This window comes from Leptopilina heterotoma, unplaced genomic scaffold, assembly GCF_015476425.1.
Source record: "Leptopilina heterotoma isolate Lh14 unplaced genomic scaffold, ASM1547642v1 Lhet_300, whole genome shotgun sequence".
Classification (NCBI taxonomy): Eukaryota; Metazoa; Arthropoda; class Insecta; order Hymenoptera; family Figitidae; genus Leptopilina; species Leptopilina heterotoma.
The window spans coordinates 61,076-80,901 of NW_025111004.1; the positions used below are offsets into that span (position 1 = coordinate 61,076).

Genomic DNA, 19,826 nt, shown 5'->3' on the forward strand with positions numbered 1-19,826 from the left:
ACCAAGAAAGTTTAAGTCATTTAAACTGCATTTGACATAGTTTTGCCAACCGTCGGGCCAACCGTGGCCCTGAATTGGGCCAACCGAAACTGAAAGTCTTTTAAACTACGTTTGGATGAGTCGGGCCAAAGTTGGCCCGACGGTTGGTTAAACTCTGCATTTAATGGTTGGCTTGCAAAGTCGGGCCAACTGTGGGCACTCGTACTTGCCAAAGTTGGGCAAACTCTGGCAACCAAAACTTCGCTTGCCAAAGTTAGGACAACCTTGGGCCAACCTTCAAACTCTAGCGGCCAACCTAAATTCGCACCTGGGTTATGTTAAAACATTATGGTCAACAAATTTAAAAGTCTATCATTCTTTTTTTCTGTAAATATTTCTGATTCTGGTCAACACAAGAGACAAAATGATACAGATTAAGAAACTTTTTAACTATTTTACATCTTAATTACAAATTCACCGTTCTAGAGAAAATTTTTTAAAAAATTTAATTAATAATAAAAATTTGATTGAAAATTATTTTAATAATTTATAGAGGTGTGCAAAAAGCTCGAATCTCGATCGGGTACTCGAAATTTTCGAGTACTCGATTTGATTCGAGTCCTTGAGAAAATCCAAAATTTTCTACATTATTTTTTAATTAAATTTTTTTTATACAAAAAATTTTTTTTTTAATTTAAAAGCTCAAATCAAATGGAGTACTCGAAAATTTCAAATACCCGATACATCGAGCCCGGCTCAGCTCGGCTTGGCTCGAAAAAATTGCGGCCCGGCTCGGCTATTCGAACTTATTGCACACCTCTAATAATTTAATTTAAATTAATTATTTATTAAAATAAAAATGATTCAGTGTGTCAGCAGAAGGTTAAACTTACCTGGAATAGACAGAAGATTTTTTTCTATTCTTATGTTGCGTTTTGGCAACGACGGACGAGATCTGCGTCGATTTTGCGCATTTTCGTTTCTTGCAGGTGGTTGCTCCTGCCCTTCCTCATTTATTTCCACTCTCAAATTTCCATTGTCATTTCCATTGTCATTTCCATTTTCATTTCCATTGTCATTTCCATTGTCATTTCCATTGTCATTTCCATTGTCATTTCCATTTTCATTTCCATTGTCATTTCCATTGTCATTTCCATTGTCATTTCCATTTTCATTTCCATTGTCATTTTCATTGTCATTTCCATTGTTATTGTTTCTTTCTTCATTCCTATCTCCATTGTCGCCCGCATTTAATCCCCCTCCATTCTCAATCCTATTTTCCTCAGGAGCAACCACCCTACGCAACTCTCCACTACATCCGGCCCCATCTCTTTTATTGGTCCTATTTGCTAATGTTTGTAGTAAAAAAATCACATCAGGGATCACAGTATTTTTTTTGACAAAGTGAAATAAAGATTTTAAAATAACAAATTTAATTTTAGTGAGATATTGTTTAATTTTAAATTTTTCGTTACATATTTAAGATTATAAGGTCTAAATTTTATAAGTGGGAGTCTGTGATCCTTGAAGTAATATATATGAGGCATTCTTTGTCAAGGGGGCCCACCTTCTCTCCAAAAATGGTTTGCGTTTGAATTACCAGCTATAAGCTTAAAAGTTAGATAAAAAGGAATACTTTTAAATACCGAGTGGCAGTTTTCAAAAATTCAAAATGGCGGATCTTATATGGCGGACATATTTTTAAAAATGTAATGAATTCGCTTGAAAATTGTTACTCGGAGGTTTTCGGGGTCGCTGAATACGAATCTGTAGTTAGATTTCAAAAATTCAATATGGCAGATCCAGTATGGCTGACAAATTTTCTTAAATTTGATCAATTTGCATGAAAATTGTCACTCTGGGTTTTTTGGGGTCACTGATCACAAATGTGACTTCACAGAAAAAACTTGGACTCATTTTTGTTGCAACTCAATATTAGTCCATGTTAAATGACACAGAACGTGGCGCCATCTGCGAGGTTCATTTTTGTTGCAGTTCATAATGAGTCACTTTTTCGACTCATTTTAAGTTCAGTTTTTCTCTGTATTCTGTTTTCAAAATTCAAAAATAAAATTTAGAATTTTCGTCAAATTTCTAAAAGTTTCTGTGCTTCACAGTGCTGACAAGGGCCAACATATGTACAATTAGTCATATTTTAATATGTGCACGTAATTAGTTTACTTTTTTGAATAATTAGTTTTTTTTGCTATTTTCGTGACAATTTTGGTTATTGTTTCAATAAAGCAATCGAATTTTTTTACAACTTTTCAAGACTTTAAAAATCTGAAAGAGAAGTTTAATGTTTTTATTCTCAATTTGAATTGGATTGACAATCTCTGTGAATTATGTAAACTTAAATTTAAAAAATTAGTCTTTAATTAATCGAGAAATTAGTTTCCTTTTTTGAATTAAAATTTCTTATAAAAAAATTTTTATTCAAAAAAGTAAACTAATTACGTGCACAGTATTAAACGTGCACATATTAAAATATGACTTATTGTCATATGTTGGCCTTGTAAGCACTGTGAAGCACAAAAACTTTTAGAAATTTGAAGAAAATTCTAAATTTTATTTTTTAATTTTGAAGATGAGAGAAGTCACATTCGTGATCAGCGACCTCAAAAAACCCAGAGTGAGAATTTTCATGCAAATTGATCAAATTTAAGAAAATTTGTCAGCCATACTGGATCTGCCATATTGAATTTTGAAAATCTGACCTCAGATTCGTAATTAGCAACCACAAAAACCCCTTAAGTAGTAACTTTTAAGCGAATTCATAACATTTTTAAAAATATGTCCGCCATATTAGATCCACCATTTTGAATTTTGAAAATCTAATCGCAGATTTATAATCAGCGACCCCTAAAACCCCCGAGTAACAAGTTTCAAGCGATTTCAAGTAAATTTTAAAAATACGACCGCCATATTGGATCCGCCATATTGAATTTTTGAAATCTAACTTCAGATTCGTAATCAGCGACCCCGAAAACCCCCGAGTAACAAGTTTCAAGCGAATTCATTACATTTTTAAATATATGTTCGCCAATTTGAATTTTCAAAAACTGCCACTCGGCATTTAAAAGTATTCCTTTCTATCTAACTTTTACGCTTATAGCTGGTAATTCAAACGCAAACCATTTTTGGAGAGAAGGTGGGTCCCGTTGACAAAGAATGCCTCATATATAAAAAAGTAAAAAAAAATTTTAAACCTTGTACATTAGCAGCTCCATCTTTATTTTGCCTTGACGTCTGTGACAGCATATTTTTATTGGTTAAGGCTTCTCTTTTTTTATTTAAAATTATTTGCTGCCGCCTTTTTTGTGATTCGACTTCATTTTTCTATTGTAAAATAAAAAATTTAGTCAATTACTATACTACACGTTAAAATGTAAATAAAAGGCTTAAAAAATATTAAAAGAAAATAATTTTTTGTCCTAACTGCATGAAAAGTATGGCATTGAGGGCACGAGCGAAGAAGAAATTTACAATATTCAATAGTCAGTCCAATATTATTAGACAATCAAAATTTTAAGAAACAGCCATTAAAAAAATTTTTTTTTTCAAAATTTTTAAATTTTCAGTCATCTAAAAATTAATACTATTGCACGGTACTAGAAAAAATGCGTTTCGAGAAACTCGCGTTTAAAGTTTTCGTTCCAAAAAAAATATTACCTCGTTTAATAATTTTATTTTAAAGGGGTTAAAATAAAGGTGGGGTCTCCCCCCACGTGAAAAAGTTCCCGGGAATGCACTCCTAGGAAATTCCAACAGGAAATTTTGGTAAAAATGTTGACAAATTAGTTTCCAATTTATCGCAAATAATCAGATTTTCTTCATAAAATTTCATAGTTCTGTCAATTACAATTAATAAAATCAATATTTAATAGAGGAGGAAGGTTTAAATTTTAAATTCGAGATATAGATCGATTATGTAACATTTTTGTACAATTAACCTAATTTATCCTAAATTGTCAGATTTCCTACATAAAATTTCCGAGTCTTGACAACTACAATTGATAAAATCGATATACTAGAGAAAAATCTAAATTTTGATTTCGAGATATAGATTTTGTAACATTTTTGTAAAGTTGACCTAATTTTTCTAGTGTTGCCGCAAGACTCAAGACTTTTCGAGACAAGACGAGACTGAAGGTGACAAGACCAAGACAAGACCGTCCCTATATCTCGTCTCGATTAGTCAAGACGAGACGAGATCAACTGGGTCAAGACCAAGACAAGACCAAGAGTCTCGAATTTAAACTGATAGAATAAAGTTAAACTAGAAAAATAAGTATTACGCATAATTTTGTTCAGTATAAAATGAATACTTTATTTCTTATAAATTTTTATTTATCTAAAAATAAATAATTTTAATACAGAGAACACAATAAAATTTTCCATTTATTTTAAAACACAAATATTTATAAAATAGAAATCTATTTTTTTCTGAAATTTTTAGATTTTTTTAAACTCATTTTTGATTTTTGTTAGCTAAAAAATTACCTAATCCACAATTTTTTTCTTTTCGCACATTTTACAAATACCAATTTTAATTTTATCTTCATATTTAAAGTCGAAGAATTCACTATAGTTGGGACAGTTATTTTTATCAGAAATTGTTGTATTTGATGAACTTTCAGCTTCAATATCAACAATTGGAGATATTTATGACTCTTCACTTCCGTCATTCCGATCATTTTGCTTTGAAGATTTAATTACTGGAGACAAGCTTATAAATAATTTACTTATATTTAAAAATTTTATACTTTTTCAAACTTCAAAATAAATTATATAAAAATCAATACAATATTATTCATTAATATCAATAGGGGAGTATAGTCGAGGTTGGACCACTGTCTAGGTAGGCCATTCGCGTTTTTTTGTCAAGTTCACTAGCGCCACCTACGCGCATGCTTGTCGAAGCTTGTCTTAGTAAAACCTAACTTTTCGTTCAATTACATTTTCGGAGGATCGAAAATTGTGTTTTCTGTGACGTCGGTACAAAAAAGGCTTAAAAAAGTTTTGTGCATCATGTGAAAAATCATTAATAAAAGATAAAAAAAAAATTGAATCGTCAAGGCAAGCATGCAGAAATTTTGTGGGACTCATTGTTGAAAGAAAATCAAAGTGAAAAATCGAATCCCGAAACGTATTTCTTTTTGGTTACAACAATTCGGTAATGTTACTTTCTGTCAAGGTCGGCCACTTTGTGTTTAAAATGCGCAAAGATGAGAACGAGCTACTTTATTTGCAAAAACTGCAATTCTGTATAACTCATAATATAATTGATCATCTTATTAATATTTTCATTTAATTTTATTAATATTTTAGTGCAAAATTTTTTTTTATTTATATTTATTTTTTTATATTGTTTATTTTTATTATTTTGTTATTTCATTAAGTTACAAAATATAATCAATAAAGAATCAATTTTCCGTAACTCCAAACATGTTATTTTATTTTTTAACGATTAATGCCCTTTGAATTTTAAACATGGCCGACCTTGACTGTAAGGACCAACCTGGACTATAAATTTTTTTTTTAAATCTTTATAACTTTTTCATTTTAAAACGAATCAATTTACTTTGTACAGAAAAGATGTTCCTATTAAACAGGACTTTCCAACCATATACTTCAATTCTCCAAATTCATTTTTAAAAAAAAAGTTATAAACAAAAGTCAAAAAGTGGGCCGACCTCGACTATGTTCCCCTACTCTATTATAACAATTTTTTTTGTTAAAAAAATTTCGAGACTATTCAAAACGAGACGAGACTGTGTGTCTCAAGACGAGACTTGTTCAAGACAAGACTCATTGTTTGTCTTGACGTTTCAAGACGAGACGAGATTGTAGAGAATCTCGTCTTGTCTCGTCTTGCGGCAACACTAAATTTTTAAAAAGTCAGCTATTTTGAATACTTAATGTATTGCTGATTGCTCATTGTTTTGTAACGATAAGAAAAGTAATCAAGATGATAATGATATTTTCAAGACAAGAAAAATGATTATATTTTAAGGAAAGATTTTTTCAGGGACAGTGGAAGAAAATCATGAATTTTTTTTTAACTGATAAAAATTAGTTAGGCATTAGCCTAACTAATTATAACTAATTATACCTGCAATATTAACAATTCTCTCGTTTTTTAGAATCTTTTTAAATATCCTGGAATAATAAAAGAACGTCCTAAATTGTTGTAAAAATGTAAGAAAAATTGTTTGGTTAAAACCTAATACGTTTATTCATTTAAAGAATGTTTTCATAAAAATTACGATACAAAATTATTGAAGTAATGATAATAAGTAATGATAAGTAAAAATTAAAAATCGAGATTTTCTGTTGGAATTTACTAGGAGTGCTTTCCCGGGAACTTTTTCACGTGGGCCCTTAAAAGGATATTGTTTAAAATAATTTAATATAAACCTTTTTAATTTCCTCTTCAGTTTCAGATTCTTCATTATGATTCTCATTTCTTTCATCATTCTGTCCATAAAAACTTTCCTCGGAATGATAACATTTTGGAATCCTTAATCTGCTATTTCCGGAGCCCAATTTTTTAATTTGAATTTCCAAATCTTCTTCGGATTCTCAAAAAATAAAATATTTGAAGTATTTATATAAGTACTTGATAAACAATGTATGATGATTTCATTAGGGAATATCTTCTTAGGTGGACCTGATCCAAGATTAAACCACCTTTCTTATTTTTATACAACCAAAGTAAAAATGTTTAAATATCTGTTTTAATAAATATATAAGCACAAGGTTTGCCCTAATCTACACGGAAAAAAATACTAGGCTAAAAACACATGAGCGTCTGTTGTGTATATTGCACGCACACTACCATGCTTGATTAGCTTGGAATCCATCCTATTTTCGCATGGTGCTGTGGCAAAAGTCACAAAAGCCATGCATTTTTAGTAAACTCCTGTGTGATATTTGCAAAATGGGTTCATGTAAAAATCGAACCAATAGACTCCATGCATTATTAGGCTGATTTTTTTTTCCGTGTACCACAAATAAATATAAATTCTATTAACCCTGCGAGTATGTGGTTGGGCCTGTCATGACCCATACTTACTTAACCCTCCATCCGTTGCACCTTTTTCAGGGTCGCCGCAAGATTGACTTTATCAATTTTCCTGTCATTTTACTGACATAACAACGAATTTTCCTGACTAAAATTTGCTTGTTGCGAGCAAAAAATGTATTGCATGACCGTCTTAATTTCTTTAATCGCCCTGACAAAAAACTTTTTCCTGACATTTCCATGACTTTACTGACGAAAAATTCGCGTCAAAAATCCCCGACATTTGCTGCTTTCAAATTCAAAAACAAATAAATTAAAATATAAAAAAACACAAAAATTGTTTTAATGTTAAGAAGAAGAGTGCTTTAAAAGGTACTGAGAATATGAAATTATAATTTTTTTGTTTTTAAAAGTTATAAATAAACAAAGAAACTGGGTGAGGGAATTTGTCACCATGCGACGGATGGAGGGTTAAACCTTATTAAATCCAAAAGCTTCCTTGGTATCGTTTAGGGACTTCGAGTAGGTGTAGTTATGGGTTCGTAAGAGAAGACTGATATGGTGACAGTGTTGTGCTATTAATGTTTTAAATTACTTGGACGTAAACGTCATTTCGGCATATAATTCGGCCTATATATATGTACAACATGCGAGATTATTTTGCCTTTAAATGAAAGAAAATTGAATCGTAATATATTCTAAAAAGCAGTATTATACTTCACATTTTATAATGTTTAAAGTCAAAACTTTATAAAAATGAAAATTTTATTTACTAAAAGTTTTAGGGCTCGGATCAACTTTATGACCTAAAAAAGTCGCTTTAGTCGCATTAAGTCACAACAAAAAAGTCGCATGAATTTTTAGAAAAAATGACAAAAAAGAGGCATGAAATTGTGAAAATTGTAAAAAATGGCAAAATATTAGTGGAGTATTATTAGAATTAAGTGTAGAATGTAACAATATTTTTATGAAAATTATTTTATTTGTAGTTTTTCTATTTGCAATGAGACACAAAAATAATAATTATTTTAAATATTTATTTCCTTTCGTTTTTTAACATCTTTGTCAATATAAGTAAAAATACTACATCTAACTGAATAAGTGACGATAGAAAGTACTTTTTTTATATACCATGAGACACAAAAATAATTTTTAAACGTAGTAATTATTTTTTAATGCAAAAAAAATAATTGAATAAATCGAATAAAGGGTTTTATTTTCATTTATTTAAAAATTTATTTTTTTTATTATTTGAAAAAAATTTTAATAAAATTGTACGCAAACATTTAATTATTTTCATAAATAATAAAAATTTTACAGGAATTCAATCTTTTGCAAATTTTTTATATATTTCTTCGCAATAATTTCATTATTTTCATAAATACTAAAAATTTTTTAAAGAATTCAATTTTTTTCATAAAAAGTAATTAAATTTAAGAAAATAATACTCGGTCAACTTCAATTATTATAAAACAAGAAAATATCGATTGCTCCGAGTCGAAAACTCGAAGTGATCGATTTCTTTGTTTTATAACAAATTTTTATAAGTTGCTTAATTTTAAAAAGATTTGAATTTGAAATTTTTGAAAATCTTAATTTTCAGATAATAAAAAATAATAATAATTAAATATTTATTTAAAAAAGAAGTTATTAAGGTAGTACGCTCGCGACAGTCACTCTCAAAAGTGAATTTTAATAAAATCCTTTAGTATGGTGCATTTACTGTAGCATATTTTTGCTTGGACTGTACTGAATACATATTCAGCCCTATGTACAGACACACTCACACACAAGTATACTAGTCAGGTTAGAATATTATATTATATTATATCTTTTAACTGAAACGGTTAATATTGTTAATTCTTTTTGTTATAAATTTCTCAAACATTCATTTATAATATATTAGTTTTTGAAAACAATCTATAGAAAATTTTAGAAGTTATTAGAAGAAATGTGCCGTTTACATGCACTTTTCATAGGTTAACCATGTTAAATAACAAACTTTGAACTTACATATTTTGTTTTAGAAACGGTCAATTTTTTTAATATTTTGCAAATACATAGATCTTGTTATTAACTATTCTGATTTCAAATTTCATGAAATTCTATAGAAAAGTGCGATCACAAGCGTACTACCTTAATGTTTTAGAATAATTTTAAAAAAATTCGTAAATAAATGTAACATAACATTTTTTTGAGTAAATTTTTTTCCTTTATTTTCTAAAAATTTTAAAAATTTTATTTTTAATTAAAATTTTGTAATAGACAAACACAGGCTTCATAGTGCCCGGAAAAATTATTTTAGGCAAAATAGGTGATTTTTAGGGGACCATAAAAATTAGTTAAATAAAGTTAAAAATAATGTTATGTTTTATAATAATTAAAGATGACCGACTGACAAAATCATTATTTTTTGCAGCACCAACCTCTAAGGTTAAATTTTACACATCGAAAAGTATATATACTCTCTAAATCTAAATAAGTGAAATTTTCACTTTTTTCATGTGTGAACATTTTTCTCACTTATTAATAAGTAGAATCTACTTATACATAAGTGAAATATTCACTTTTTTATGTGTGAACTTGTTTTCACTTGTCAATAAGTGAAATCCGCACTTTGAAATATTTAGTTAAAAAGAAATTCATCTGCGCATTATATTACAATTTATTATTTATACCTACTTTTAAATGTTTAAAAACAATGTTTTTATCATTTCAGTTATTCTATTAGAATTTTTTTATTTTATTTAATTATAAAAATTGTCATTTAAAATTTAATAAATTTATTTAAAAATATTCAGTTAAATATTATATTTTATTTACTAAATATTTATATACATATATAATAAGAGAAATCTTAAACAAAACGTTAAAGTAGAACACAATAAACTAACTCTTTATAAGTATCACCCAATAATTTTCTATAAGTATAAGGCAACTTATTAAGTGGCATTGTAGTGTTTCTCGTTGATCATAATAGTTAAGCGACATTGCTTGCGGTTAATATTAGGATGGGTGACCGTTTGGGAATTTAGCTTAAAAAAGTTGAAAAATTGATATGTTTATAAGTTTCAAACTGATAATGGGAAGAGAAGAGAGTGTTAAATAGTTGATAGTAAATAAATATTTTTTTATATAATATTGATCCTGATTATTTATTTACATTCACTTCTTAATGTCTGAGTATTCACTTATTGATAAGTGAATGTAATTCACTTATTCATAAGTGAATATAATTCACTTATTTCATGTGTGAATATTCACTTATTCTACGTGGAAGAGTTTTGAAACATAGAATAAGTGAATATTCACTTAAAATAAGTGAAATTTCAATTATTCAGATTTAGAGAGTAAAGAACCTCTTTATAAAACGGTGTGTAAAGTGATTCACTTTATGCACTGAAACTTACTTTACGCACTGTTTTGTATGTTTTAATGATTGTGCATGTATTCATAGTATATACTATGTATGTATATGTTTTTTTATGTTTTATGTTTCATTTATTTATATATTCATATATATATATAAAATAAAAAATATATATATTATATAAATACAAATAAACAACTACAATTTCTCCCATAGTTACTACACTTGTATAGAAATGTTGCCCAAATTATTATCAATATTTTTGCAAAATTCGGTGAGGGGGGAAAGTAAGTGTTACAAAAAAAAGTTGTATTGTTACTGTAATTTCTTTAAAATTATTTTTATCATTTCAATTCAATTAACATTTTCTAGAATTTTTAACTACAATTCTACTTTAAATCAATAACATAAATTATTATTCCATTAAACTTTTTCAAAAAGAATTAATTTTACAGAATTGTTAGTTAAAAGTACGAAAAATAATAATTTAACTCTACGAGAAATCGTAAATTCGTGAAAATTTTTAAAAATAATGAATTTCTTAGAAGAATTTTATTACTTTTGAAAATAATTGAATTCTTGGGATTCATAATTTATAAAAATAATTACATTTTGTAAAGAATTTTATTAAAATTGATAAAAATTATTGGATTTCTGTGAAGAATTTTGTTATTTATCAAGATGATTGAATTAAAAATTTTGTAATAATTAAATAATATTAAAAAACCAACAAACTTTTAAACATAATTGAGACTTGACTTCACCAGAATACTAATTTTACAAATTGTATAAATTTCATGAAAAATTTCATCGATCATAAATTTGAAGATTTGAAACGGCACTTTGCTAAATTTGGTGTAAATTCATCATTAAAAGATAAAAGAAAAAATAGGGGAAATTTTCAAAATAGGGTACGTTTAGGGGCCAAAATTAAAAAAAGAGGACTTCTAGGGAAATAAGGGACAGACTGTGAAGCCTGCAAATAGAATTTATAATCATTTTCTTCCTTTATATTTAAAAAACTTTGAATTTTATTAAAGCAATTGTAATTAAGAAATAGAAATGATGCAAATTATTTCCTTATGAAAATTAAGAATTTTCTACAAAAATATTAAGAATCACAAAAAAGTCGACAAAAGTCGAACAATTCGAGCCCTGAAGTTTCAATGTTACATTGTTTTATTTAATCATAAGATTAATCTGAAGTTAAATACTTGTTTCTGTCATCATGAATAAATTAATAATTAATAAATAATTAATGAACTACATTTTATTGCATGCCTTTTTATAATATTAAACCAAAAATTAAATTAATACCACCATAAGTAACATTTATAGGGAATTTTACAGTTAGGGCATGTCATGTCCACCACATAGTCTGTGTAACAGTTTCGCGCCACATACTCCCCGGGTAAGTGTAAAGGCGCTCGCAAAGCTCTACTACCTGCCTGCCTGCAGGTCGTCATGGTAACACATAAGAGTAAGAGAGTCAGAAAATTCAAATTAAATGTTTTTTCTCCCTTACTCTCATTGCGCCTGCCTGTGCAGGCAGGCAGGCAGTAGAGGTGAGAGAGTACCTTAAGAAGTTCATCTCACTTGTGTTTCAAAAGTGACAAATAATTTTAGCTATTACTCAAGTGCGAAAACCAACGCGGCCGAACACTGGCCCAGTATTGGCAAAGCTGGCATCGAGACTTGGCAAACAATATTGGACCGACTTTGCGCCGACTCTTGTGGTGTTAACACCGGTTGGACGTCGGCAGCCAGATCTCGGCAGACATTAATGGCCCAATATTGGCACCAGATCTCGGCAGACATTAATGGCCCATTATTGGCAGCCAGATCTCAGCAGACATTAATGGCCCAATATTAGCTGCCATTACTCCCCCAGTGTTGACAAAATTAGAAAAAAATAAAAATAAATTTTTTTTATTCAATTAACTAATTAATTTATAACATTTATACGGCTTATTTCCCTAAATTAAACGCAAACTTACAAATATTTCAAAAATTCTTACCTATCGCGGGGATCGATACCTGCACCTGACGCACCACAGCCTAACACTCTGACCACTCTGCTACTCTGACTTGAAGTCGAGGAAGCAAAAGGGTTCTTATAAGCTACACTACACTAGCCGATACTGTGCCATTATTGGGCCGAGCTACGTCCCAATATTGGCAATTATAATTTACCATCATAGATACAAAGTGATAGACATTAATGTGTCATTCCTGGGCCAAGCTACGCCCCAATTCTGGCAATTATATTTTGCCATCAAAGATACAAAGTGTTTGCCATTAAAGTGCCACTAATGAGCCATTAATGGGCCGATCTTCGTCACATCACTGGCAATTGAATTTTGCCATTAAATATTGATCAACTTTGCCGCGAATGTGCCGTTATTGGGCAAAGCTACGCCCCAATACTGGCAATTATAATTTGACATCAAAGATACAAACTGTTTGCCAGTAAAGTGCCATTAATGGGCCGATCTTCGTCACATCACTGGCAATTGTCTTTTACCATTAAAGATTGATCAACTTTGCCGTGAATATGCCATTATTGGGCCAAGCAACGCCCCAATTCTGGCAATTATATTTTGCCATCAAAGATCAGGGTGGCCACAAGTTTCAGTTTATCAATTTCCCTGACAATTTACTGACATTAAAATTACTTTCCCTGACAAAATTATTTTTAAAGGAAAATATGAATGTTTACGGAAAATGGGTAAAATTTATGAATTTGAATAATTTCTAAAAATTACAATTATAACCCTTCCTGAATTCATTTATTTTTTACAATTTTTAACTAAACTTCATCTCTGAATCAATTAATTTAAATAATTTCCTAAAATTTCTTCTAGAATTCAATTATTTAAATACAAAATTAAATTTTTTATAATAATTGTAATTATATACATATAATAGTTTTTCAATTTTGAATAATTTCCAAACAATTAAAATTTAGTTAAATCTTTTAAAAATAATTCAATTTTTGAAAAATATAAATAAAAATTATCAAATTTTTGAAGAATTTTAATTATAAACAGGACCAAGATTTCTCAAAAATCTAAAAAAAAATCTCTAAAAAACGAATTAATTTTTTTTTTTAATTAAAAATTTTGAACTTGATTGTATTCTCCAAAATGTTAAAAAGAATTCTAAAATGTTGTTATTTTTGTATGTATGTATTTAAATTTTTGGAATTACGTAATTGAAAATACTGAAAACATTGAATTATAAAAAATTAGAAGCTAATTTTCATTAACTTTCATTTTTAAATTTACCTTTAAAGATTTTTCATTAAAATTTCTGATATTTCAATTATTTTCAAAATTTGCAATTGAAATTCTTCAAAATTTGATTTTTAAAAATTGTTGATTTATACTTGAAATGTTTGGAAGAAAAGTCGAAAAAATTCCCAATTTTTTTAATTTCCCTGACAAAAATTTTTTTCCTGACATTTTCCTGACTTTAGTGACAAAAAATTTTTTTCCTGACATTTCCCTGACTTTACTGACAAAAATTTTGTTTCACTGACATTTCCCTGACTTTACTGACTTTACTTACATGTGGCCACCCTGAAGATAAAAAATTTTTGACATTAATGTGCCTTTTATGGGCCAATCTTCGTCACATCATTGGCAATTGAATTTAAAAAAATTGTAATATCAAAATTCATGTTATGTTTTTAATATTTAATTATTATCTAAAAATTTTACTAGAATCCATTTTTAAATTAATTTTTACTAGAAAATTCTACGAGAATTTAATTATTTAAATGCAAAAATAAATAATTTATTGAATAAATTGAAAATTTCTTAATTTTTAGATAATAAAGGAAAAATTTTACTCAAAAAAAAGTTTCTGTTACATTTATTTAAGAATTTCTTTAATTGTAAAATTATTTGAAAACATTAATAACTTCTTTTTAAAATTAATACTTAATTAAACTTTTTCAAAAAAATTAATTCTTTAAAATTGACAGTTAAAAATATAGAAAATTCAAAGTTTCAAATATTTTAATTTGAATCCTTTTCAAGCTTATTCAATTATTTAAATACAAAATAAATAATTTATTGAATAACTGAATGTTTCTTAAAATTAAATTCTTATAAAAAATTTTACCAAATTAAAATGCCACTAATGAGTCATTAATGGACCGATCTTCATCACATCACTGTCAATTGTCTTTTGCCATTAAGGCGGTGTCAAAGTGGATTGGATTTTTGCATTGAGCTTCAATGGGAAAATCGCATCGACTTTGACATCCCCTTAAAGATTGATCAACTTTGCTGCGAATGTGCCGTTATTGGTCCAAGCTACGCCCTAATACTGGCAATTATAATTTGACATCAAAGATACAAACTGTTTGCCATTAAAGTGCCATTAATGGGCCGATCTTCGTCACATCACTGGCAATTGAATTTTGCCATTAAAGATTGATCAACTTTGCCGCGAATGTGCCGTTATTGGGCAAAGCTACGCCCCAATACTGGCAATTATATTTTGCTATCAAAGATACAAAATGTTTGCCATTAAAGTGCCAATAATGAGCCATTAATGAGCCGATCTTCGTCACATCACATCACATTTACCATTAAATATTGATCAACTTTGCCATGAATGTGCTGTTATTGGGCCGAGAGCTGGCCCAGTCTTAAAAAATTTGAAATTCTGACCATCGGCGCCATCAATGGCCCAGTAATGGGAGGTTTTGATCACCAATAATGGCCCAGTAACTACTGCCAATTCTCGGCAGACATTACTGCACCAATGATGGGCCGTTTTTGCAGTCTTGGCATTTCGCACTTGGGTAACATGTAAAAATACATTTAACTTTTCGCCCCAGGGTGCGTTTTAGGCTTTAACAACAAATATAAAAAATCTGACTAAAGATATTTAGCAAATTCCTTTTGGTACCTCTTCAGGGGACCCAGATAATGAAGTAAAAAAATCGCGGTGAGAATAAATGCAAAAAATATACTTAAAAGTTGATATTTTCTTTTACGAAAAAATTTTCAAAAGTAGGGCGAAAAAAAATTTAAATATGGACACCACAAAAATTAGCAGAATGTCACATAACTGCGGACATTTATTTAGTGTGATAACACCCTTCTATAATTTAAATTGCAATGCTCTAACTATTTCCGTTCGAAAGATAATGAATTTTAACTGTTTTCACAATTTAACTTTTCGCCCCAGTCTCCCCTATATATAAAATTTATTTTAATAAAATTTGACAGAATTTCTAAATGTTTTAATTTATAAAAATCATTTTCGCGAATTCAACTAGGGGAGAGTAGGCGACATTGAACCAGCGTCAACAGTGAACCACTTCAATTTTCTGAGAAATGACTGAGTGAAATTTTTTCTTATTCAATATATAAGTTAGTATTACCGAAGCAGACTATATCCAAAAATTTTCGGCACGTAGGTTTATTATTTACAAAAAAAAACTAAAAAAAAAAAATGTTTTTCACGTAAAAAATAAAAAATTTTGTGGATCATTGAACCACCTGAAAAAGCAAAGAGTTTTCAATTTTAAGAGTGGTAAAGTTGTCTGCTCTACTAATTAGTAAGAACAATACTGGAAAACATGCTATCATCACAATTGTCAACGAGAAAAACTTAAACTGTTACTTTTGCTACCTAACCTGAAATCGAAATATATTAATCTCCTATATTAACAAATAATAACTATTTAACAACAATTTTTTTTTTTTTTTTTTTTGAGTTAAAAATAAGATGGTTTACAATGTGTAAGTGGAAATATTATTTTCGAAGTAAGTTGTAGTGTTTTATTAGAGGTGGTTCAATGTAAATACACATCCTTCAAAATAAGAAAATTGTTAGAAAAAAATTAAATTTCATTATTTAATCATAGTAGTTTGTGTTCGTAGTGTGTATTTACTAAAGGAGTACTTTAGATTTATCTTGATAAAAAAACCTGATCAAAATTTGTAAAATTTAATTAGTTCTTTGACTTTATAAAAAACCTGGTTCAATGTAGCCTACTCTCCCTTATGTTTAAAAAATTTTAATTGCAATTTTTCAAAAACCTTTTTTGATGATTTATTAATTAAATTTTTCAAATTACAATATTTTTTGTATACTTTTACAGTAATTAAAATTTTAAAAATTTTAATTCAAAATTTATTGAAAGTAAATTATTTAAAAGAAATCTACTTTAAACATTTATTATTATTTGCTAAAATTTTAATCACAGTTCTTCTTATATTATAATTTAACTGCAAGAATTATATTATTTAATCTAACATAAGAAATCGTTCTTATTAAAGCAACACTAAAATATAAATATCATTATGATGAAAAAATATTCTTTAAAAGAGAAATAGTCTGTACAAGTATTTACTTGTGGTGTTTCATGGTTTCTAAGGTCATGTAAAATGACAACGATAGGATGAATGGTTTAATAACCGACACTCTAAGTTTTGTTTAGAATTTTATAGAAACTTGTAAAATAACGTATTTAAAAGTAGCAAATTTAAAATCAATACTTTTAATGTGTCAATTTTACAATTTTCTGTAAATTTACTACTCTGTAAGTAGGTAATATTTTTGTCTTTTTATTACCTACTTTTAGAGTAGTAAATTTACAGAAAATTGTGAAATTGACATAATAAAAGTATTAATTTTACAAAAGGGATTTTAAATTCACTACTTTTAAAGACGTTATTTTACAAGTTTCTATAAAATTCTAAACAAAACTGTAAATGTACAGAAAATTTTTTTACAGTGTATTTATTAAAAGTTTTGAATTGAAAAGAATGTTGACTAAAGTTAATTTTCTAATTTTCATTTTTACACATTCATGAAATGTATTTTTCTACTAAACTATCACATAAATATTTTTGTATTAAATTTTAATCCTTACCTGCCAAACATAAAATTTTAGCTTTATACATCAAGGAATCTCCATGCCATTTTATAGAGTAGCACTTACTAAGGTCGCAATCCGTTTTGTGCTTTGGATGAAAATTTTGAACGTTGTCGATTGTTGTTTTATAAAATTGTCTGTCAGTACAAAATCGACAAAAAATATGTTGAAAATTTTGAGACATTTTTAATTTTAAAATGTCAAAACATTTAAATAAGATAATTTAAACTTAATATTTAAATGAAAACGAAAATTATCAAATATTCTGATAATTTACTAAATATAGTTTAATACTTATTTTAAATAAATAATTATTAATTTTTAATTCAAAATTAAAAATTTTTTTTTTATAAAAACCTGAATTTAATTCAGAAAAGACCGAAATAATTATTCTTTAAGAACCGACACTGAGAAACGCTCGAATCGAAATGAAATGCAAGAGTGCGATCGTCTTATCTTTTCGTAATACAATTTTTCATAAATTGACATCCTACCTTACAGATGGAGTCTAAATCACTCTTTTCGATTATAATTAAACTATCTTTGTTCATCGAAATTTTTGTCCAACAAAAATCTGGTATTATTCTTGATTTTTTTTAATTCATTTTTTTATGAAATTTAAATCTACTTTATTTTCAGATTAAATAAATATATAACTATCTAAAAAAATTGAACAATTTTATGAAAATAATTTTTTCAAGTTTATGGGCATTTGAACCATGATGACGTCACACATTTGAAACTAATGCTTTGCACAAACTGTGACGTCATCAAGGTTCAAATCCCCTTATATACATGTATTAATGTTAAATTATCAAATCGAGCTAATATTCAAGTTTCATTTTAGATCTTTAAAAAATATACAGGAAATACTTTTAAATAATTTAAAATTTTTACTAATTTTTTAAAAATACAAAAAATTTATTAATATCTCAAATTGTTTGAAAAATAATTTATTTATTGTTTTCCACAGATTTTAGGGTTGTTGCAAAAGACGATAAATAGAAGAGCAATCATTTTTGTTCTTTAACGATTAGTTTTTTCAAAATTTTAATTAAAAAAAATTTTGAAATAAAAAAATTAGCTTTTCAAATTTTAATTCCAATTTGTAAAATAATAAATTGCACTTCTCTATTAAAATGTAACATTTTTTAGATTTTCTTTTCGCAAAGAAAACTGTTACAAAAAATGATTATAAGTTAAATGTAATATAATATATTTATATTTGTATAAAAATATGGAAATGTTCAAAAATTTTAACTTACCTGTTATTACAAAATCTACTTACGGACACATGAGTAAATTGTTCTTCATACATTAATATTTAAATGTTTACAGTCACTTAACATTTTATTTAAAATTATTAGACACTGACAATTAAAAATTCATTAGTAATAACAAAGTTGTTTTTAAAAAAAAGAATCTTGTTTTTCTTCTTTGTTTTTTAATGACTTCGACTAGTCAGGCCAATTCACTTTTATTTTAAACACTTGTTATTATTTTATTTACTGTTAATTGCACTTACGATTATTATTATATTTCATACTTTCCTTGTAATTGAGGTTACGTTTATGAGCATGCTATACTAAGCAACATACAACTTTAAAATTTGCTAAAAACATTTATTCTCCTTTTGAAATGACTCCTTTAAATACATTTTAAATAATCATTAAAATGATTATGTATATCATCAACAATTTTTACCATTTTTATTTTCGACATTGTTGACACTCATTCACATATATAAACATAACCTTTATACAAGACTCAATAAACTGAAACACAATACACAGGGCAATCATGTGAGCACGCTGACTCTATACTGGATTGTAAATGCTGTGAGCAGAACTTTTAGGTTGAGTCCACAATAGGCACTTTTCTTAAAACGATGCATACCATCTACATCCATTTCTATTGTTCGAACAATGGAAATCGACGTAGGGTATGCATCGCTTTAAGAAAAGTGCCTATTGTGGACTCAACCTTACCACGGCGGCCATCTTTCATTGTAGTAAAAGCACTGATCTCTGTATATAAAGGTCAACGCAGAATAGATCTGTAACCGGAACCCAATCGTAAGCGTAACCGTAAGAATGAGTTAAAGAAGGATAGGTATATTGTTTATCCTTCTCTAACTCATTCTTACGCTTACGGTTACGATTGCGGTTCCGGTTACAGATCTATTCTGCGTTGGCCTTAACTGGATGGGCGACTGTTGAAACTGAAAAATATTAGAAGACTGGAAACGCCACATTTTAGATGCCCACTTTTTCACAAATGGCGGAAATTTTTAAATATAAAAGTGAGATTGATATACGTTTTGCTGTATAGAAAAGTACTTAACTAATTAGCACATTTTTAAAATTTAATAATTAATTAACCGTCAATTACCATAAGTGGGGCTAAATTCGCTCAACCGATGTCTACTTTTTAAAATTCGATTAACATACTTTTTAGACAGAAATATTTAAGATTTACAATTGTTTTAGTTAATATAAATGCTAAACTTTAATTTAAAATTTATTTGAAGCAAATTCATTGGTAACTTT

General features: G+C 27.9%; 1 protein-coding gene across 1 annotated transcript; it reads right to left on the bottom strand.

Moving 5' to 3' along the window:
• Nucleotides 1-750: 750 nt before the first annotated feature.
• On the bottom strand, nucleotides 751-18,600 carry LOC122504496 (putative uncharacterized protein DDB_G0286901). Its single transcript, XM_043615634.1, has 5 exons — nucleotides 18,543-18,600; nucleotides 17,275-17,414; nucleotides 6,400-6,563; nucleotides 3,189-3,318; nucleotides 751-1,328 (listed from the first exon to the last, which is right to left on the bottom strand). Exons 1-5 carry the CDS (start codon nucleotides 18,593-18,595, stop codon nucleotides 844-846), a joined length of 972 nt encoding a protein of 323 aa, XP_043471569.1. The 5' UTR covers nucleotides 18,596-18,600; the 3' UTR covers nucleotides 751-843.
• Nucleotides 18,601-19,826: the final 1,226 nt, after the last annotated feature.